This window comes from Hypanus sabinus, unplaced genomic scaffold (assembly GCF_030144855.1).
Source record: "Hypanus sabinus isolate sHypSab1 unplaced genomic scaffold, sHypSab1.hap1 scaffold_93, whole genome shotgun sequence".
Taxonomy (NCBI): Eukaryota; Metazoa; Chordata; class Chondrichthyes; order Myliobatiformes; family Dasyatidae; genus Hypanus; species Hypanus sabinus.
Genome location: NW_026781783.1, coordinates 743,781 through 767,887, shown reverse-complemented (window position 1 = coordinate 767,887; position 24,107 = coordinate 743,781). Strand labels below are relative to the sequence as shown.

Below are 24,107 nucleotides of genomic sequence, written 5' to 3'. Positions count from 1 at the left end.
TCGATTCCCGACGTCGAAATTCCCACGAAGAATTTACGAAACAGAACGGCTTAAAGGCACTGACCTTTCCTTCTCCACTACCTTCAATCCTTTCTAGGTAAACCTAGGGATTAACACGAAGATAGTCAACGAAATCCTTCCAAATAAGGATCAAACAAAGGTCGCCCCCGTTTCACCGTAGAAAGCGATTCTCCTCGATCTTTAACTTCCAACCTTGAATCTTCACTCTCCTTTAATTCTCAAACTAACAGAATCATAAAGAACCTGTTGACATTAACCTTTTAAACTTTAGGCATTAAATAAAAACTTCATCCTTCAACTAAACTGCGTCATCACTTCAAACACGCAGTGGCATGAAGTCAACTTGGCAAATCCAGCCACGAACTGCCCCTCCTCACAGGGTGGGGTCTACCTTTTATAATCTGTTAAAAAAAACCCGTCACATGATCTCTACTGGCGGGAAAATGACGTCATTCCACCATCACAAGACCATCACCTCAAGTCCAGTACAGCTTCAACCCCAGTCACATGACAAGGGCTCCACTGTCATGTGTCACGAGTACGTAACACCTCCCTCCAAAAAAACATTTTTGGTCTGACAAGAACAAAAATTTTTAACAATTGCTTACAAGAAAAACAAAGGTATAAATTTTATAACATACACAATACACAACACCATCATATAACAGCTTATAAGTCACAATACAATAGGAGTGTTACAATTGAAAAAAAAACCACTCCATAAAAAAAATTACAATGTACATTCAACATCGAGATAGACAATCAGCAACCACATTATCTTCACCTTTAATATGAGTTATCACAATATTGTACTCTTGTAACATCAAACTCCAATTTAATAACCTTCTGTTTTTGTTTTTCATCTTACTCAGAAAAACTAACGGATTATGATCAGTGTAAACAATAAGTGGTTTCTGAGTTGTACTAACATATACCTCAAAATATTCCAAAGCTAAAACAAGAGATAACAATTCTTTCTCTATTGTCGAATAATTTCTTTGATGCTTATTAAATTTCTTAGAAAAGTAAGCTACTGGATGATCAAGCTCATTCCCCTCATTCCTTTGCATTAATACTGCTCCTGCAGCCTCATCACTAGCATCCACAGCCAATGAAAAAGGTTTTCCAAAGTCAGGTGCCTTAAGCACAGGTTGTTGACATATCATTGTTTTCAATTTTTCAAATGCTTCTTGACAAGGCACCGTCCATACAAACTTCTCATTCTTCCGCAGAAGGTTAGTTAATGGAAGGGCAACATTAGCAAAATTCTTACAAAATTTCCGATAATATCCTACCATTCCCAAAAACCTTCTGAGAGTCTTTTTCCCCGTTGGAGTGGGAATCTCTAAAATTGCCTGAACTTTTGCCTGAACAGGAGCTACCTTACCTTGACCCACAACATAACCAAGGTAAGTCACAGTGGCATGTCCAAATTCACTCTTAGCTAAATTAATAGTTAAGTTAGCTTTTGAAAGCCTTTCAAACAATTTCTCCATCGCAATAATGTGTGCTTCCCAAGTATCATTTCCTGTCACTAAATCATCAATATAAGCATCAGTATCTTTCAATCCCTGAATCACAAAGTTAATCATCCTCTGGAAAGTACCTGGGGCATTCTTCATCCCAAATGGAAGAACATTATACTCATATAACCCAGATGGAGTTACAAATGCAGAAATCTCTCTACCTCTGTCAGTTAATGGAATACACCAATACCCTTTCAATAAATCAATCTTTGTAAGGAACTTTGCCTTTCCAACTTTATCTACACAATCATCTACTCTGGGAATTGGATATGCATCTGTTTTCGTTACAGCATTCACCTTCCTATAATCCGTACAAAACCTAATACTACCATCTGGCTTTGGCACCATAACACATGGCGAACTCCAATTCGAGTTAGAATGTCTAATGATATTATTCTCTAACATATATTCAATTTCTTTCTCAGCAAGTTCACATTTTTCCATGTTCATCCTATATGGATGTTGTTTAATAGGTTTGGCATCCCCAACATCTACATCATGTGAAGCTATAGAAGTCCTTCTCGGAACATCTGGAAACAACTCCCTATATTTAAAAATCAACTCCTTCATCTGTTGTCTCTGCTCTAACTGTAAATGTGCTAATTTTTCATCAATATTTTCCAGAATGGTTGAATTTGGTAACCTAACAGAAACAATGTTGGATTTAGAATGAAAGTCAGATGAATCATCTATCATGTTCCTAGTTAAATCAAACTCATTCTCACTAACCACAACAGTCACAGTATCAGATTGTTTCTCAAAATATGGTTTCAACATATTTATATGGCAAAGTTGTGTTGACCTTCTACGATCTGGAGTTTTTACCACGTAATCCACATCATTAATTTTAGACACAATTTCATAAGGACCATGAAATCTAGCTTGTAAAGGATTTGTCTGCACTGGGAAAAGAACCAACACCTTATCTCCAGGCTTAAACATCCTCATCCTAGCGTCTTTATCAATTTCACTATCTAGTAAAACCTGCTCTTTTAATTTTATAATCTCAGAATCTCTATTCTGCTCTGCTATCATCTCCTTCCGAGACAAAGATAAATCTTTATAGTCAGACTTACTCCCAGAATCTTGTTCAAACAACGAAGATAAGAAAGTCTCTGACACATCCTCAAAACTCGAATCCTGAGTTGAACAGTCCTGAATAACAACCTCATTCTGCGCATCAATCTTTTTAGCCATAGCTCTAGTCACAACACAGGAAGAATCTGTGTTAGAATTCAACTCTGGTTCCTCTGACTCCATTGTCAAATGCACTTCAGGAAAAACTTGTCCACCTGCCAAGTCATTACCTAACAATAAAGAAATACCCTTCACAGGTAAGCTATGCTGTAATCCTACTTTAACAAATCCAGTAACTAACCCTGATTTTAAATTTACTTTATGTAAATGTACAGGCATAAAATCACTTCCAACACCTCTTATGTAATTTACCTCACCAGTATCAAACTCTTCATTAAACTTCAACACACTGTCTAACATCAGTGACTGAGAAGCACCAGTATCCCTAAGGATTTTTATTGGCACCAGAGTAGATCCTTCCTTCAAGGATACAAACCCTTCAGTTACAAAATGATCATATCCCTTTCTAACTTGGTCAGACTCTAACAAAGCCTCATTTGTTTTTATCAAACCCTGTAACTTTACAGGTTCTTCAGTATGTTGCACACAAGCATCTGGAACTGCTTCCTTCTCTTTCTTTTTCAATTTGAAACAGTTAGCTATTACATGGCCAGGCTTCTTACAATAGTTACAAGTAAGACCAAACTGTCTTTCCTTCACAGGCTTTCCTTTCTCATTAACTTTCTCATTAACCTCCGATTTAATTTCAGATTTACCTGGAGTCTCCATGTTATTTTTCCTCTTAAAAATTCTGCCCTGAGGAAATTTGTTCTTGTGGATCAAAACATACTCATCAGCTAATCTAGCACAGTCCTGCAATTTATCAGTATCCTTCTCATTTAAGTAGATCCTTACTTCAACAGGAATGCTTCTTTTAAATTCCTCCATTAAAATCAGCTCTCTCAATGTATCATAGTCCCCATTTACATTTTTAGAAGAAACCCATCTCTCAAAACACATAGCTTTATCATAGGCAAATTCCACATAAGTTTTTTCCACAGACTTTTTCAAACTTCTGAATCTTTCCCTATATGTTTCTGGGACTAACTCATATGCGTTTAAAATATGACTCTTTACAATATCATAATCAAGAGCTTGTGCAGCTGTTAAAGCTGTGTAAACTTGTTGTGCTTTGCCTTTAATTACACTCTGTAACAACACTGACCATTTATCTTTCGGCCACTCTGACATCAGAGCAATAGTTTCAAAATGTTGAAAATACCTTTCCACTTCTGTTTCACTAAATGGAGGGACCAATTTAATTTCTTGACTAGCAACAAACGTTTTTTTAGAACCAGAAGACTGATTTCCAGTCCTTAATTCCTCCATTGCATATGCAAATTCTCTCTTCTTTTGTTCTGCCTCCAATTTACACCTCTCCAATTTCATTTGTTCGATTTGCAACTGCATCTCCAGATTACTTATTTGAAACGACTCTAAAATCGATTCATCAAAAACACCCGAATCCACATAGTGTGACGCAATTTTCCTCTGTATCACAGCCTTAGAAGTAGTCTGCAAAATACCTTTAAGTCGCAATCTACTAGCTATCTCAAACACCTCAGTTTTTCTCGCCTTCGCCAACACCTCCGCAGCTGGCGAAGCCAGAAACTCATCAATATTCATTGCTGCCGAATACCACAACAAGCCAAACAAAAGAACCGAGTAATCCCCGTTTCCAAAACACCGATTTAAAAGTTAGCAAGCATGTAAACTCAAAAAATTCAATCCCGACGCAGCCCCCATATTTAATGTTACGTATTCAGGCAACAATAAATATATGAGTTCGACAAGGGTTTCTTATAACAAACAACACGTTTATTAAACACAGAAAACAAACCCCCCAAAAGTAAACAAACACTACCGTAACCGGAAACCGCTGCTGAGCGGCTGTTCAAACAGTTCGTAAAGTGATATTCCAAAACAGTTCTTAAAGTGATATTCCAAAACAGTTCTTAAAGTGATATTGCCAAAAGTTCAATATGCTCACAGTCCATTTAAAAGGAGAGACTTTACAGGACGATTTAAGTTCTCTTTCACGTCGCTTGCTTCGATTCCCGACGTCGAAATTCCCACGAAGAATTTACGAAACAGAACGGCTTAAAGGCACTGACCTTTCCTTCTCCACTACCTTCAATCCTTTCTAGGTAAACCTAGGGATTAACACGAAGATAGTCAACGAAATCCTTCCAAATAAGGATCAAACAAAGGTCGCCCCCGTTTCACCGTAGAAAGCGATTCTCCTCGATCTTTAACTTCCAACCTTGAATCTTCACTCTCCTTTAATTCTCAAACTAACAGAATCATAAAGAACCTGTTGACATTAACCTTTTAAACTTTAGGCATTAAATAAAAACTTCATCCTTCAACTAAACTGCGTCATCACTTCAAACACGCAGTGGCATGAAGTCAACTTGGCAAATCCAGCCACGAACTGCCCCTCCTCACAGGGTGGGGTCTACCTTTTATAATCTGTTAAAAAAAACCCGTCACATGATCTCTACTGGCGGGAAAATGACGTCATTCCACCATCACAAGACCATCACCTCAAGTCCAGTACAGCTTCAACCCCAGTCACATGACAAGGGCTCCACTGTCATGTGTCACGAGTACGTAACACCTGATACCCAGTTTGATACTTGATATGGATCAAGTTGTAATAAATCTGCTATTAATCATGCAGACTGTGTGGCAGAAATCTCAGTCTTCTGTGTTTCCTTTATAGTTGAGTCTGTATGGTCAATAATCAGGTATGTTCTAGCTTGAAGGGGCTTCACTGCATCTAGAGTCACCTGGGATACATCACAAAAATTTGATTAATCTGGTAACCTTCTCCAGTAATATCCTGTATTTTCTACTGAACAGACTGTATCTAGCTCTAAAATTCGGCTATACTTAAGGTATTGACAGTGAGTATACCTGAGTGATAACCTGATCCCACTCATTCTAATAGTCCCCGTTTCCTTCTATCTTGGACAGTTTTAACATCTGTCCTCCTTTGTTGCCTTCCAAGAAGGTGAGTAAATAACTGTCTCATTGTAGGCGAGCACCATTATTTTGGTTTGATTTTAAAACTACCTGTAGGAGCTGGTATCCTGTACCAAAGTGACAAATTAGCTCACATCTTCTAACACTAATCCCAACCCCTCTGTGTTACCCTGGACTCTGGTATCATTTCACTTACCTCAGGGTAACATAGAAACATAGAAAATAGGTGCACGAGTAGGCCATTCGGCCCTTCGAGTCTGCACCGCCATTCAGTATAATCATGGCTGATCATCCAACTCAGAACCCTGTACCTGCTTTCTCTCCATACCCCGATCCCTTTAGCCACAAGGATCATATTTAACACCCTCTTAAATATTGCCAATGAGCTGGCCTCAACAGTTTCCTGTGGCAGAGAATTCCACATATTCACAACTCTCTGTGTGAAGAAGTTTTTCCACATCTCCTCGGTCCTAAAAGGCTTCCCCTTTATCCTTAAACTGTGACTCCTCATTCTGGACTCCCCCAACATTGGAAAGAATCTTCCTGCATCTAGCCTGTCCAATCCCTTTAGAATTTTATACGTTTCAATAAGATCCCCCCTCAATTTTCTAAATTCCAGTGAGTATAAGCCTAGTTGATCCAGTCTTTCTTCATATAAAATTCCTGCCATCCCAGGAATCAATCTGGTGAACCTTCCTTGTACTCCCTCTATGGCAAGAATATAGTTCCTCAGATTAGGGGACCAAAATTGCACACAATACTCCAGCTGTGGTCTCACCAAGGCCCTGTATGCTGGCTTTTGGTATGCTGGCCTTTATAAATCAGAGCATTGAGTATAGGAGTTGGGATGCAATGTTAAAGTTGTACAAGGCATTGGTAAGACCGAATTTAGAGTATTGTGTACAGTTCTGGTCACTGAATTAAAGGACGGATGTCAACAAAATAGAGAGAGTACAGAGAAGATTTACTAGAATGTTACCTGGGTTTCAGCACCTAAGTTACAGGGCAAGATTGAACAAGTTAGATCTTTATTCTTGAGAGCGTAGAAGTTTGAGGGGGTACTTGAGAGAGGTATTTAAAATTTATGAGGGGGATAGATAGAGTTGAAGTGGATAGTCTTTTTCCATTCAGAGTAGGGGAGATTCAAACAAGAGGGCATGAGTTGAGAGTAGGGGCAAAAGTTTAAGGGTAACTCGAGGGGGAATTTCTTTACTCAGAGAGTGGTAGCTGTGTAGAACGAGCTTCCAGTAGAAGTTCAGTATTGTCATTTAAAGTCAAATTGGATAGGTATATGGACAGGAAAGAAATGGAGGGTTATGGGCTGAGTGCGGACCAGTGGGACTCGGTGAGAGTAAGCGTTTGGCACGGGCTAGAAGGGCAGAAATGGTCTGTTTCTGTGCTGTAATTGTTAAATGGTTATATGGTTAAAAATCACTACATCTGAAGTCCTGAGTAACATATTTTATGTTCTGTAAAAAGAAGGCAGTCTTGTGAGTAAAAGCAGCTTTTAAGATTGCTCCCCAAAATTACACTCTTCCCGATTATTTTCTTAAAATTCCTTATTTAACTGTCTACCCATGAGCAATTCCCCTCTGAAATGAGGGCATCTGATATCTGGAATAGAGGTGTATAAATTTCCATTACTTTAACCTGGTTTCCACATGGCCAGTGTGGAATCTGGGTCTCTCTGTGCAACTGTTTCATGGAAAAACGCATAAAGAAACACTGAACAAAAAGAAAGATAGGACAGAACAAAAATCCATGCTTGTAATTTTCTTCTTTCAATACCTTCGTAACTAACTGCAACCATTAGAATGAACAGTTAATTCCCACCGTGGAAAACCTCAACATTTCTTTTGGCACCATGTCGGTGTGTATCGGCATTCCTAGGTCCCTTTGTTCTATCGCAGACCTCAGTCCCCTAACACTCACTGTGTAAGTTTTAGCCTGGCTTGTCTTGTCAAAATGCCGCACCTTGCAATTGTCTATGTGAAACTCCACTAGTTATTTTTAAGCCCATTTTCCCAGCTGGTTCAGATCAGTTTACAAGCCTTGGTTGGTTTCTGCACTGTCCACTCCACCCATAATCTTGATGTCATCCGCAGGTTTTTGATTCTGTTTGCCCTGTTACTATTTCATCATTCAAATAGGTGCTAAACAACAACAGACCCAGCACCGATGCCTGCAGAACATGGGACTAATGACTGGCACTATTTGCTGGCTCTTCCCACTAAGCCCACATTGAATCCAGTGGACTGCTTCATCCTGAATGCCAAATAACGTATCCCTTTTGGGCCAACTTCCATGGAGTATTTTGTCGTAGATCATACAGACAACTTTCAGCTTCTCCTTCATCAAACTGCTTGGTAACAGCTTCAAAAACACCTATAAAATTCACTGGATGTGATCTGCTACAGGCAAAGCCATGTTGAGTATCCCCAATTAGTCCCTGTTTCCCCAAACACTTATATATGATGTCCATTATAGTACCTTCCAATAAACAAGAAAAATACTGGATTCCAGTCAGTCTATGTATGTCTATTAAATAGTTCAGTTGATAAATCTGTAGCTTAAAAAAAAACAAATTAAAATGTAGTGAGGCTCAGTGCCATTCGGGAATTGGATAGTAGAAGGGAAGAACATGTACAAACAAGCTGGGTGAACTCAGCAGGTCGGGCAGCATCGATTGAAATGAGCAGTCAACATTTTGGGCCGAGACCCTTCGTCAGGAGGGGGCAGGGGCCCTATAAAGAAGGTGAGGGGAGTATGGGAGGAGCCAGGTGTAAAACCAATCAGAAGAAAGATCGAGGGGGTGGTGGAGGGGATAGGCAGAGGGGAAGAAACTGTTCCTGAATCACTGAATGTGTGCCTTCAGAATCAGTACTTTCTTCCTGATGACAAGAATGTGAAAGAGACAGGTCCTGGGTGACAAGTTTCCTTAATACTATGGAGGCTAGTGCCCATGATAGAGCTGATTAAACTTACAAGTATCTGCAACTTATTTTCATCCTGTGCAGTGTACCCACCCCCCCCCCCCCCCCATAGCAGCCAGTGGTGCAGCATGCTCTTCACGGTGCATTTGTAGAAGTTTTCGTGTGTTTTGGGTGATAAACCAAATTTCAAGCTCTGAATGAAATATAGCCACTGACTTGCCTTCTCTGTAGCTGCATCGATATGTTGCATCCAGATTCGAATATGTGGTTCTTTTTTAAAGACAGGATACTTACACTGAATGATGTAGACCAAGCTATTTCACTAGGAACAAGGAAACAGAAAAACAATCAACTTGCCTCATCAAAGGGGACTGTGTTGTGGGATGATGCCACTCATGTTCTTTACATTCATTTATCTTGAACAGCAAATACTTGTTCGAATTTTCAGAGTTTATAAAAAATAAACATCTTCAACGAGTTGAGAGATTTGTAAAACAATAACGAAATCTAATGCATCATCAAGGAAAGAACTAGCACTGAGATACACAAACTGAAATGTGAACATTACTCTTGTCAGCTAGAGGACAGATTTAGCCTGTTGTAGAACTGCAGTTGTTACCTTGAAGTTTGTCTCAGGAGAGCAAGTTCATGGGCCTGCTGAACAACATTCCTTAAATGGAATAATCAGGAGCAGACTTGCTTCATCACGTTCTTGTTGCCAAGTTCAGCACAGATACAAAGTAAACATGTACAATCACTATCTGTGGAAAATAACAAGAGAAAAACAATTGAATACTTAGCAAGCAGTGCGTGTTATATTAGTGTCTGGCGGCCAGTGATGTTACAGAAACTCCTGCCCCTATCAACTGGAGTTTGCTGTGGGTAATAAACGAGCTGTGTTGTGTCGTATAATGTGACTGAGGCTTAATATCGTATCGGGCCTGAGCTCGCTGCACTTCCTCTGAAGCACAGATAGAAGGGCCAAGCGAAACATAGTCAGTGTTACTGGACATGGACATAAGAAAAGTGAACACATACAAACTTGCTGGATGAACTCAGCAGGTCGGGCAGTATCCGTTGAAATGAGCAGACAATGTTTCGGGCCGAGACCCTTCGTCAGGACTGAAGAAGGAGGGAGCAGGGGCCCCATAAAGAAGGTGGGAGGAGGGTGGAAAACCAATCAGAGGAAAGATCAAGGGGTGGGGGAGGGGAAGCTGGGAAGGGATCGGATAGGAAATGTTGACAGCTCATTTCAACAGATGCTGCCTGTCCTGCTGAGTTCATCCAACTTGTTTGTACGTGTTGATTTGACCACAGCATCTGCAGTGTACTTTGTGTTTAGAAAAGTGAGTAAATTGCAAAATTTACTTCAAAAGTCCAAGTTGCAGTGAACAGCTTGATTCCAAGCAATCACTGAGCCTAGGAGGTAGATGTGAGCTTGGTTAATGTTTATCAAACGGAACTGAAATTTCCTCAGTGCTTGCTAATTTACCTCTGCAACCATAATGTTGACTTTCTGGGTTCAGAATCAGGAGGGTACACACCAAGTAATATACTGACAGAAGTCATCCACCGTGTTCATCTCAATCACTGTCCACTCACACTATCAAGACACTGAACAGTAATTGAACAATAATGCTCAGAAATTACTAAATTATCAAATGGACAATGGATATGTGACATATTGATTCTTAACTGAATTAGCAGTGTTCTTCCACGATTATAATTAACAAAGCTGCTTAGTATATATTCCTCCCGCACCCACTGCTGTTGGGAAGATTAATGAAATTGTCCCCCTTCCATTGCAGTTCTGAACATTGAGCCAGAGATACAGATTTTTAAGGACAGTGCAGCCCAGACCATCTCCACACACCTGTGCTTCCAGTGGCAGGAGGTTGGTTCACCCCTCTGCACTGATCTCAGTTTCTGAGATTACTGAGACCGGGGCCCAGGAGGGTGGCAGCAGCCGGGAATTTGTTTCATTTATACATTTGTGCAATGTGGCATTGTGTGCAAGATCAGCCTCATTTCCTGTTTCTAAATACCCTTGTATTAAATGTAAAACTAAGCCATTTCTCGGAGGACCATATAAATCATCTCCAATGCCGGGGTTTCTTGATGGATATTTGGAGAGGAGGTTCCCTTCTTGAAAGGACAGCCGCCAGCATATTATTTAATTACTTGTCCTTCATTATCACCAGTATAGGGAGGGTACATGACAATGCTATGTATCGTTACCTGCACTGTGGTCAAGATTAGCTCTGTCAAGGCACATAGTTACTGTTCCATCATAATCCTCATACAGTGAGCATAATATACGTAAGCACAATGATGTGGCCATTTGACCATTTGATGCTCCATTGGAGTATGGTGGGTCTACCTGACTGGCAGATGGCAGTTTCTGCAGCTTGAGAGCTGTGATTCAGACGTGGCTATGAGCAGCACTGTGCCCCACGGGGGACTATATTGGACTATCCTGTTTACCCTGTACCTAGCTCAGACCTTACATACAACACTGAGCCATGTCATCTGCAGACATTCTCTGATGTCTCAGCAATAGGTGGATAAAGGGAAGATGGTAGGATGAGTACAGGGCCCTGGTGGAGGACTTTGTCAAATGGTGCAAGCTGTATCATCAGTAAAACAAAGGAAATGGTGATAGACTTCAGGAAGACTAAGCCTGCACTGCTCCCTGTTACTGTTGGTGGTGAGGACGTGGATGTGGTGAGGATCTACCACTACCTGGGGTGCACCTGAATGACAGGCTTGAGTGGATCACCAACACAGAGGCTGAGTACGAGGAGAGCTAGAGACACCTCTCCTTCCTCTGGAGACTGAGGTCCTTTGGAGTGTGCAGGTCCCTCCTTCACATATTCTATCAGTCTGGTGTTGACAGTACAGTTTTCTATGTGGTGATGTGCTGAGGCAATGGCATGAAACAGGCTCAATGAGCTGATTCGAAAGTCTGGCTCTGTTATATGAGTCCAAGTGGACAAACTGGAAGTTGAGATAGGAAGGCAGACTGAAATTCCTCCTGAATTGTGGGGTGATCAACCGAACAGTAACATTTGGGTCCGATTTTTGAATTCCCTAACAAGTCAGAGGACAAGTGTTTCTTTGCCGATAGACACTGCTCCAAGAGGCAATGTTGTCTCCATGGGTCCAGGATAGTGAGCGGCTGCAGGACATTCAGAAGCTGCGATTGCAGTCCAAATGGTTACCTAGGACATAAATGGATAGAGCAGTGAAAACCTGCTGGTGTAACCTAGAGAACACGGAATGATGTTATAAAATGCCAGTTCAAAGTGACTACTCTCTGATTTACCGACCATGTTGTACATGGTTGTGTAGGGAAGTGGGAAGTTGGAGCAGATTACTGAGTGGCTGTAGAATAAGGGTGTTGAGAATTATCTACCACAAACTGCTGTAGAGTTGGAGTCATTGAATAATTTCAAGGTGGAAGGCTTGAAATACCGAAGAATCTGGTGGTGCCGGGGAGAATTATATGTGGTCATCAGTGTTTTGGATTATCATGGATTGTATTGACATCATTGCAGACATGGTGCTCTGCTCCCAAACATGGTTCTGCCTTATGTCTGAGAGTAGCAAATCTAACGACATTCCAATTTAAAAGGTTGGGAATGAGACAATTAACAATATGGTAAAGCAACAGCATGAGAATGCTGTGACACGGACCTGTGAAGGTGAAGCACTCATTGTATTTCCTCACGTTCTCAAAGTGGTGACGTGGACTTCCAGCTGGTAATTGATTCTAACTTCTTCCGGAAATCCATGGGTAGGTTGATGTTTCACCACCGGTTGCTACATTGCTGTTAGGCATTGGTAGTCACGACGAGCTGCTGCAAGGACTGTGGTTTTCTCTGTTGTAATTAAATATAATGGGATGTAATCTGAGTGACTAAAATCTTGACTGACACTGACCTCCCAGTACCTTTGGTGTGATCTTTTCACATTCTTCATTTGGGTTTACACATTCTCCATATGTCTTCCCAAAACATGTTGGTTGTTTAATTTTTCACCACAATTGCTACAGTGCCATTAGGTATTGGGACATCATCTGAGTGAGCAAAATCTTGATTGACAGGAAGACAATTGAGGAACAGAACTTTTGAATGCTTATTGAAATGGCAAAGGACCAGGTAACGATCTTGCCAGAATGGACCTGAGTGTTCCAGTGCACACAACACTTGCAAATACTGCAGGCAATGAGGGTTCAATCATAGAGAGCTTTCAATCAGATCACATCTCAAGTGTGGAGTGAATTCTGATATTATTTTCTCAAAAAGACAATACCCTGCAGATCAGAAGATGATGTAATGAAAAAATTGGAGTTTAATTACCGGAAGTCGCGTCAGTGTATTGTGAGAGATTAAATGGGCTGAATGTTTAGAAGCTGGAAGGGGCCTCATTAAAATGTTTATACATTTTGAAGTCCCGCACTGGAGCACATCTGCTGAATGCTTCGCTGGGCAGTCCAGTTGCAAGTCAGACACTGAACAGCCTGTGAGCGTTTTAGCAACAAAATGAGGAGAAATTTCTTCACTCAGATGATAGAGATACTGTGGAGCTATCTTCCGTGGCAGGTACGCAAAGGCTCAGGCATAGATCTCATTTAAAACAATGACATTTTTTGGGGGAAGTAAAATATCCCAGTTTGTAGCAAGGGTGAGGAAACATAGAGGAAGCCTGACCCAAAAGAAGGGCAGCAGAGACGATTAGCGGTGAATTATAACTTTAATACTAGAGTGTAACATAACAAGCCACACAGCCACAAAACAAGAGGGAACAGAAACTGAACAGAGCAGGCTGCAGGATAAACTTTAGGGAAGGAGAGTGAAAACTCAGGCAGCCAGTTGAGATCGGCTGGATAGATGAGTTGTTAACAATTGTGGGGTTACATAGGCAGAATAACACTATCATCCGGGTTGAGACAGGGACGTGCCTGCACGTCTCCAGAGGAAAGTGTAGACCTGATGGGAAGAAATGGGAAAACAAGTTGTGGAGGGAAATTCCATACAAGCTTTCTGAAGGTTGTGTGGGTGAATGATGCGGATTAACTTACCACTGCCTCAGTGTTTTTACATTTATACTCCAATGCATGACGAGGTGGGGGGAGCGGGGAGGCAATCGCTGAAATAGGTTACATTTTAAAAACAACAAGTATGAAAGGTGATGTATTTGAATTGTTTACATACTATAGGAGCCGTTGAGATCAGGAGCTGGGCCTATGATTCTTTCTGCATGATGTGAGGAGAATATTCCTCTGGAGACTTGCATGGGCTCTGGGATGGGAGGGGTGTGGGTGAGGTCAGACAATCTGTGATCAGCTAGATTGTGATCCAGAAAGGATGGATCCCAGGAGATTGGACAGTGTGTAGCCCACTAGGGCTGTGCTCCAGGGGATTTGAAAGTGTTTGAATGGGCAAAGAGTAGATGAAATGAGCGTAGGAGTTTTCAGGACAATGCTTTTCTTCTCATAATAATTTCCTTATCATCCTCTTAATATTCCATCCATTACAGAGCACCCGGAATTGGAACGCTGATCTCCATCATGGATGATGTTGCAAAGATGAGAGAGGATCTTGAGATATCAACAAGGACGGAGAAGGGTGTGTTACTAATGTTTTGCAAATATTATTGTGCCTCCTGACAACTGAGCAGCATCTGGCTTGCAAAAACGCATTTTTACAGTGAAGATAAATAACCTGAACTGAGGGAAGGGTAGAGCACAATTACAGCTACAGGGGGAACAGGAACATTTGAGTAGTTGTCATTAGCTGGTCTGTCTAATTTTTGAAAAGATATGAGGAGAAGGCAGGAGATTGGAGCTGAGGGAAAATAGATCAGCCATAATGAAATGCCAGAGCAGAGCTGATGGGCCAAATGCTCCAATATCTTATTGTTTTATTAAAACAGGAGACCACTCAGAATGAAATGGCTGTGAATGGCAGGTTAGACACGTTAGTTGGAGCATGAGAGCAATGAGATTAGCTGGAAGAATCGGCCAGTTAGTCTGACGTTAGAGTTTGGGACGATGTTGGAGTTGATTGTTAAGCTTGAGGTCTCAGGGTACTAGGAGGCATATGATAAAATAGGCTGTAGTCAGCCTGGTTTCCTTAAGGGAAAATCGTGACTGGTGGAATTCTTTGAAGTAATAAAAAGCAGGATGGAGAAAGTAGTTGATGTTGTGTTGGATTTTCAGAAGGCCTTTGACAAGGTGCCACAAAAGAGGTTGCTTATAAGCCACGAGCCCATGTTATTGCAGTTAAAGATTCTGGCATGTATAACGCAGTGGCTGATTGTCAGGTGGCAAAATGTTGGATTACAGGGTGGTTTTTCTCGTCTGCTGCCGATGACTAGTGGTGTAACACAGGGTTATGTGTTGGGACTGTTTTTTTGTGTTATATGTCATTGGTTTTGATGATGTGCACTTGCAACACTGTGTGTAAGACAGAGCAATCAGCAGCACTGGGGCTCCACAGTGGACTGTCCTGTCTCCCTTTCTCTTCACCATCTACACCTCGGACTTCAACTACTGCACAGAGTCTTGCCATCTTCTGAAGTTTTCTGATGACTCTGCAGACATTATGAAGATAGGTGGAGGGGTACGCAGTTTTCAGATAGTAGAGAAGCTTCACAACGACAGTCAGATTTGCAGAATGGGCAAAGAAATCACGATGGAATATAGTGTCAGGAAAAGATACAGGGAAAACCCAGGAGTTTGGAACTGAGAGAAATAAACTGGATGAGCCATGAAGAAAATGCAGAGGACTCGATGGACATCATTACGCATGATGTAATTTTGCTCCTGTATCTTACGGTCCTATGTCTGCTCCGGGGAGAAATGAAAAGACCAGCAGTTGAAACCAATTCTAAAAATGGAAGCTGGTGGGAAAGTAAGTGTTAGTGTTTAGTGTGAAAAACAACTGAGGTGGAATGTCCTGCTCCTCTGCTCAGTCTATGGACAGAATTATCTATTTTTAAAACAGATATTTAGTTATTCTGATAGATGTGAGTTTCTGAGGAATAGTTATTAATGGTGGTATTGGTAATTGAGCATTGTAAGTACTAAATCTAATTTATCAGATGTCAGTGGCGCAAGTAAGGCAGTTATTGTCTGTGTAATTGTAACGTTGATAACTTCTGATCAGATGGTCAGATGTGATCCCGTATCCAAAGGAGGAAGCCCAGTATCCATAGGGACGGGCTTGGAAGGATGAGAAAATGACAGACAGACAGACGTACTTTATTGATCCTGAGGGAAATTTGGTTTTGTTACAATCGCACCAATCAAGAACAGTGTAAAAATATTGCAATTTAAAACCATAAATAATTAAATAATAAGTAAATTATGCCAAGTGGTAATAAGTCCAGGACCAGCCTATTGGCTCAGGGTGTCTGACACTCAGAGGGAGGAGTTGTAAAGTTTGATGGCCACAGGCAGGAATGATTTCCTTTGACGATCAGTGTTGCATCTCGGTGGAATGAGTCTCTTGGCTGAATGTACTCCTGTGCCTAACCAGTGCATTATGGAGTGGATGGGAGACATTGTCCAAGATGGCATGCAACTTGGACAGCATCCTCTTTTCAGACTCCACCGTCAGAGAGTCCAGTTCCACCACCACAACATCACTGGGCTTACGAATAAGTTTGTTGATTCTGTTGATGTCTGCTACACTCAGCCTGCTGCCCCAGCACACAACAGCAAACATGATAGCACTGGCCACCACAGACTCGCAGAACATCCTCAGCATCATCCAGCAGATGTTAAAGGGCCTCAGTCTCCTCAGGAAGTGGAGACGGTTCTGATCCTTCTTGTAGACAGTCTCAGTGTTCTTTGACCAGTCCAGCTTATTGCCAATTCATATCCCCAGGTATTTGTAATCCTCCACCATGTCCACACTGACCCCTTGGATGGAAACAGGGGTCACCGGTACGTTAGCCTTCCTCAGATCCACCACCAGCTCCTTAGTCTTTTTCACATTAAGCTGCAGATGATTCTGCTCACACCATGTGACGAAGTTTCCCACCGTAGCCCTGTACTCAGCCTCATCTCCCTTGCTGATGCATCAAACTATGGCAGAGTCATCAGAAAACTTCTGAAGATGGCAAGACTCTGTGCAGTAGTTGAAGTCCGAGGTGTAGATGGTGAAGAGAAAGGGAGACAGGACAGTCCACTGTGGAGCCCCAGTGCTGCTGATTGCTCTGTCTGACACACAGTGTTGCAAGCATACGTACTGTGGTCTGCCAGTCAGGTAATCCATAATCGATGACACCAGGGAAGTATCCACCTGCATCACTGTCAGCTTCTCACCCAGCACAGCAGAGATGGGGAGGCTGGGCCGGTGATATCGGAGAGTTGGCATGTGAGAACGAGCAATATTGTGTCAGCTCTGAGTCTGGGGTGCAGTGGCATCAATGGAGGGAGAAGTAGAATAATTTATTTGGTCTTTGCTGCATCTTTGGATTCAGAACTAGACTGTGAGCTGAGATTTTGGTGAGCAGTCTCCGGAGTGGCCAATGTTAACGAATGCCAACTGGGCCGGCTATGTGGTGCTCATGTCGAGGGAACAGTCATGGCTCTTGTTTTAATTCACCCTTCGTATTCACAGGTCCTATGACTACAATCTCTAAGCACACCTCACAGTGGAATGAGGAACAACTGTTTCAGCTGTCAAAATTCTACCGGGAAAGACTGAAACAGGCAATTGAAGAACGTGTGGAAGAACTCACTGAAATGCTGAGACTGGAAGGACACATCAGTGATCAAGAGCAGGAGGTGAGCGGGAAAAATGTGGTGATGTCTGCTGGTTCTAACATCACGGAACTGAAGGTATCCAATGGGAAAAAAAACAAATTGTCTCTTCTCCCAGGTCTGCAGCTGTTTGATGTCATATTAACACTGATCTCTGAACATTGTTTTGACAGATCTGGCATCAGCACTGGAAACTTTGAGCTGGGCTGCTGGGAACTGGCTTCTGGCTGATCTTTCATTATCATGTTATAGTCAGGGTTTTATAGCTTTGTTAAATATGCAGAAAAGGGAATCTCAGGTAGTATGTGATGAGATATATGTGCTCTGATTATAAACTTTCCTTTGAACTGTAGAGTTAGGGAAACCCATTCTTTCCAAACATAACATGCTTATCACAGTGGCAAGTGAGCAGTGGGAATGTATCATGCCTGGTGAACAGCTGAGTTAAAAATTAGATCCAATCGTTCTACAAAGCTGCTGTTTAAGTTCAGTCAGTCAACTCAACCTCAATAAAAGATAGACCTTGCAGATGGTGACTCAAGACAGGTTGAATCACGGCCGTCTTTTCCCAGTTAACTAAAATTGACGATCATCCCAGCCCTGACCATCGCCGTATCAGTTCCTCCTGTAGTGTGAGAGGCACGAGCTTCTCCAGATGCTTAATCAGTGATCGTTCTGCCATCAGGGGCTCCAGGTGGGGTGTCTGGGTGGGGGTGATGATGGCTGTCTATTAAACAAAGTTCTGTTTATGACTCGTCTGCACATGTGGCAAGATATAAACAGCCCTCAGCCCGGGCTGTGCGCAAATGCATTGTTAGCGGTGACAATTTGCAATAAACAAGGGTGTGTTCACATTCCCTTGACATGCCATGACCTCAGCTCACCATTAGCACCCTGGAAGACAGAATTTGCAGTTAATAGCACCAGTTTACCTTGTTCACTGTATGAACCCATTCCACCTGAATCCATCTGAAAATTTCAGTGGAATGATCCAACCTCCCCACAACAAAAACCACATCAACCGTAATACCGTAAGCAAAGGATTTAGTTACATCTTTAAAAATACTCAATTAGTATAGTCATACAAAGATAAAGAAGGGAGGAAGAGAAAAGAGAGGAGATTACAGGCCAGTTAGACTTACCTCAGTAGTTGGGAAAGTGTTGGAGTCCATTATTAAGGATGAGGTTTCGAGGGACTTGGAGACAAATGATTAAAAACAAAGTCATATGGTTTCTGTAAAGGACAATTTTGCCTGAAAATTCTTTCAGGATTCTTCAAGGAAGTGTGAAGCACAGTGGACAAAAGGGAGGCAGTAGATGTCACTGGCTTAGAGTTTCAGAAGGCATTTGATAAGGTGTTACAAGAAATATACTGGCATGGATAGAGGAATGGCTAACAGCCAGGAGGCAGCAAGTGGAAATGAAAGGGACATTTTCGAGTTGGCTGACAGTGACTAGTGGTGTTCATCGGGGGTCAGTATTGGGACTGCTGCTTTTCACATTGTTTGTCAGTGATTTAGTGGAATTGATGGCTTGTGGCAAAGTTTATGGATGATCTGAAGATACGTGAAGGGGCAGGTAGTGCTGAGGAAGCAATGCATTTACAACAAGACTTAGACAAATTGGAAGAATGGGCAACAAATGGCAGATGGAATACAGTGTTGGAAAATGTATGATCATCTATTTTGGTAAAAGTAACAACAGTTATTATTATCTAAAACGGGAGAAGATTCAAACATGAGAATTACAAAGGGACTTAGGGGCCCTCGTGCAAGACTCCCAGAAGGTTAATTTACAGGTTGAGGCTGTGGTAAAGAAGGCAAATACAATGTTTGCATTTATCTGAAGGGGATTAGAATATAGTAAACAAGGAGAAAATGCTGAATCCTTATAAGACACCAATCAGGCGGCACGGAGTATTGTCAACTGTTTTGAGCCCCTTATCACAGAAGGGATGTATTGCCATTGGAGAGAGGCCAGAGCAGGTTCACGAGGATGATTCCAGGGATAAAGAGGTTAAAGTATCAGGAGAATTTGGCAGCACTGGTCTTGTACTCACTGGAATTTAGAAGAATGCATCGGGATCTCATTGGAACCTACAGAACTTCGGAAGTACTGGATAAAGTGGATGTGGAGAGAATGTTTTCTGTGGTGCAGAATCCAGAACGAGATTTGAGGTGTGACCTGTTAAAACAGAAGTAAGGAGGAATGTTTTTACCCAAAGAGTGCTGCATCTGTGGATTGCTCTGCCAGTGTCTGCGCTGGAGGCCGTCCATGGGTATATTGAAATTGGAAGTTGATAGATTCCTGATTGGTTGGGGCATCGGAGGATCTGGTGGGAAGGCAGGTGTATGGGATTGAGTGGGATCTGGGGTCAGCCATGATGGAATGGTCTAATTCAGCTCCTATGTATTATGGTCTTATAGACAAGTGTAAGCACAACGGGCCCACAGATGCTGGAAATCCAGAGCAACACAAACAGAATACTGAAGGAAGTCTGGAAGAGAATGCACATTTGTGGCTTTGGGCCGAGATATCATCAGGATGGGAAACAGACGGACATACTTTAGTGATCCCGAGGGAAATTGAGGAAAAGGAAGTGTGAAGAAGCCATCAAAAGAAGATTGTGCTGGGGTGAAGTCGTAAACTGTGGTGGATGATAGCTGAAACAAGTTTGTGGGGAGGTTGGTGGGGAGGTGATAGGTGGTAAAGACAAATGGCAGAAGATGGAAGCTGATAGGAGAGGGGCCGTGTGAGAAAGGGAAGGACGAGGAGCAGCAGATGGAAGTGATGGACAGTCGAGGAGAAGAGAACAAGTGATTGAGGATCCATAATCAGGACTAATTAAAAAGGAGAAAGGGGGAGGAGAAGAAATTATTGGAGGTTAGAGAAGTGAATTTTCTGCCATCAGGGTAGAGGCTACACAGACAAGATATGAGGTGTTGCTCCCAAAACCTGAGCGTGGCCTCATGGTGGCAGTAGAGGAGGGCTTGGTCCCAGTTTCTCATGCTGGCTTCTCATCCCTTCCTTTCCAGTCCTGATGAAGGATCTCGGCCCCAAATGTCATTTGTTAATTTCCCTCCAGAGATCCTGCAGTACCTGCTGAGGTCATCCAGCATTTTGCCATGTTGCTCATGAACCAGTTCATGTTGGCTCTACTTGATCACGAACTGTCTTTCCAAATGAAGATTAATCCTGCTTCTCTCATCAGTTTCTAATAATCACCAAGCCAGTGAGATTAGTCAAGAGGCATATAATCACATGTTTTATCTCTGCTCTCCTAGAATAACGTGAAAAAAGGGGTTTTCTGTTTTTCAGTTACATAATGGCTGGCTAATGAAAGTTTCATTCACCAGATATCAGAATCAAATTTCAGGTTTCATATCGGTTTGCACATGTCGTGAAATTTGTTAAATTTACAACAGCAGTACAATGCAATGTTTCTAAACAGTTATTGAACACATACCTCACTGCAATTTTCATATTTTGCACTACCCATTTCAACTTAGTAGTGCAAAGAAAAGAAAAATTGCAGTGAGGTAGTTTACAGGTTCAATATCCATTTAGAAATGAGATGACAGAGGAAAAGAAGCTGTTCCTGAAGTGCTGAATCTGTGCCTTCTGACTTCTGTACCTCCTTCCTGATGGTAGAAATGAGAACAGGTCATACTTTCTGAGTATGGAGTTTAGTAATGATGGATGCTGACTTCTTGAGGCACTGTTGCTTAAAGATGTCTTGGATACTACAGAGGCTAGTGCCCATGATGGAGGTGACTAATTTTACAAGTTTCTGCAACTTACTTCGATCATATGCAATAGCCCACTCACCTCCCCCAGCCCCACATCCGTTGTCTCATTCGAGAGACTGCTGCCGCCAATCAGAATGTTTCATGCTACTTTGTGAAAGTTTTTGAGTATCTTGGAAGATAATGGAGATAATGAAGATAATGGCTGATTAATATCCTTCCTCATGTCAAATAGCAGCCCAGTTTAATTCACATCACTGAGGTACGTCTAATCTGTCCAATTTCGCCTTGTTTGAAGAACCTTCTGAGGCATCCTCCCTCGGTTTTGCAGTGAAGGCCTCGCAGATTAATAATGCATTGCTTCCATCTTGCATTCCCCACAATTATCAAGCTTGAAGCTTCTTTATTGATAAATCTGTATAAAGTTGGATATTGAATGACACAGGAACTGATCACATTAAATCTGCATAGATCATTCCCCACTCTGCTACAACTAGTGAATTCAGAGTTTTATTAATTTTCATTTCCTGTTTTACTGCTGACCACTTGATCCAAGGATCGCAGAACGAGAGACGAGCCCGTCTAGTGACTGTACCTTGGCTGCCGAGACATCCCATAACTGGGCAGTGACCTTCCTCGTGTGCTTCGTCAGTACGCTCCTCAATATATTTGTTTTTGTTAATTATAGAAAGTTTCTGAACTTGTGGGGAAGCGAACCCGGCCGGAGGCTTCGAAGGTATTCTTCAGCCTGGTGATGGGGAAAGGCTCCCGAGCCCGGAGGGTGATGTGGGAAGCATTTGTGAAAATGCGAAATGAATTACCGAAGTTGGACAGAATATTGAAGGAAATCCAGGAGCTCGGTACAGTAAAACAACACATTGAACTCAAAATTGACAATAAAAAACATTGTAGCTGGAGCAATATAATTCAATTTTAATTTATTGATTTAAACAGGGGCTGACATACCGGAATACATGAACATCAGTCAAGGGTTAACCGAACTCCCACCTCAGTTAAAAGGTAAGAGATTTCACTTTCTGACACCGCTCACTTGCCAGAATCAATGTGAGCCTCAGATGCTTGTTCCGAGGGTTGAACCGTCTGGGAGACAGAGAGAAAATAAATTGTTTGATTCAGAAGGAATGATTGCGGAATTCAACACCAGTCACTCAGCTGTTTGCAGTTTAAATTTTTAATTATCGATTCTCTGCCAAATATTGAAAATGTTACGATGAATTATGTTGACCGATCCATCTGTTTAGCGCTGACGGGCCCTGAACACCTTGCACATTCTGTGACAACCATAGACCAGTGTTCAGATCCTGATGAGCCGCTGAGCCTCATTAACTCCTACAATGGTTCTGATGTACTGCGAAACTCCCACACACGTTACACACGTGACACCATCGTGATTGAGCTCAGGAGCAATGAGATGCCGTAATATTGGGGCTGTTTAAAACTCTGGTAGGGCCACACATAGAAGGTTGTGTTCAATTCTGGTTGACTCCTTATTGGGTAGATGCAGAAACTTTAAAGAAAATTCAAAGGAGATTTGCCAGGATACTGCCCATATTAGATTACATATTCTGGAGCTATCTAGGACTTCCCTCCTTTGTGTGAAGGAGGATGAGAGGCAACTTCATACAGGTGATAAAAGGCAGAGTTAGAACCTACAGCCATCACCCTTTCTCCCCAGGTGGCAATGGCTAATACCAGAGAACATACATTTATTGTGATTGGAGGAATGTGTAACGAGGAATATGTTTTGCCGAAGCAGATTTCCGGATTCGGCAAGAATGTAGGTGTAGCATTCTTCACCAGTGACAGCACGTAGGTTGAACTTCTCTGTGAGCAGGTATTCAAAAGTCATCCTCCTGCAAGGCAACAATTCATATGGACATAATTACGATCAATATTCAGATCAGGGCTCAAACTGTGTGCTTGAGCATGGTGGCATCTTGTTAGCTAGTGTCTCCATAACAAAGGCCAGGACAGGGTGGCTGTATCACACCGGGGAAAAGGTCTTGCGATGCAGAGTAGAGGCCTTCTACCACTGCTTGCCAGCTGGCCATCTGGTTCAACAGGATGCTGCCTAGATTACTTGGAATGAACTCTAGGGAGAGTTCAGATAAACGTGGCTCGTTTTCTCTGGATTGGTGTGGTCAGAGGGCGGAACTGATAGAGGTTTATAAGACACTGATAGCTAGAGTTGACAGCTAGTATCTTGTTCCACAGGTTTGAGATGATTAGTGCCGGGAGGCATGTGTTTAAGGTGAGAGGGGGATGCTCTGAAGGAGATGTGTCGGGACACAGAGTGATCGGAACCTGGAGTGTCTAGCCAGGGTTGGTGATGGAGAAGTGGTGGACAGGAACACTTAACGGACTGTTAGACACGTAAAAAATGAAAGGAGGGGAGGATGTGGATGGAACAGGCAGAAGGGACAGAGTTTAATTTAGCATTGTGGCTGCCCATTCTTTATAAACCTCATTTTCCTCTGCAATTGAAGATATTCAGATTTTCTAAGGGCTTCATTAGGACAGTGATCTGAAAGGCTAATACTGCTGTCTTCTACACATGTGGTGACTGTTTTGATAAGTTCTTCCAGTAAATATTTTAACTTGACAAAACGTCGCCTGTCAATATGAAGATATTATAGATTCCGGCATTGCTCACGTGTCCAGGCAGCATCTACAGAGGGAAGTGAACAGTCGAAATTTCAGACTGAGACCCTTAATCATGTGGATTTTCAAACATTATCCTAAAAATAAAGTACTTGGAGATTAAAGGATCTTGAGTTGGTCAATGCAGGCAGTTGCAGTGGAGTAGTAGAGGCATGTTCACCTTCACAGCAGACTGTGCTGTGAAGATTCAATTTTTAAAAATAGTTTTGCATATTGGCTACAGGCCAAACAGCTGTGTGTTGGTGGAACTTCACTTTGAGCAGTAACAAACATGACACTTTTGAGTTAACTGTTGACT

The 24,107-nt window shown here is 42.0% G+C and overlaps 1 protein-coding gene across 1 annotated transcript in view; it reads left to right on the top strand.

Annotated features, from left to right (window-relative positions):
• Nucleotides 1-24,107, top strand: part of LOC132390500 (uncharacterized) — a 105,963-nt gene that overhangs the window by 64,008 nt on the left and 17,848 nt on the right. Inside the window, exons 23-26 of the mRNA XM_059963114.1 lie at nt 14,147-14,235; nt 17,239-17,405; nt 21,816-21,987; nt 22,082-22,147. Coding sequence (XP_059819097.1) covers nt 14,147-14,235; nt 17,239-17,405; nt 21,816-21,987; nt 22,082-22,147 — 494 coding nt within the window. The remainder of the gene's footprint in view (nt 1-14,146; nt 14,236-17,238; nt 17,406-21,815; nt 21,988-22,081; nt 22,148-24,107) is intronic.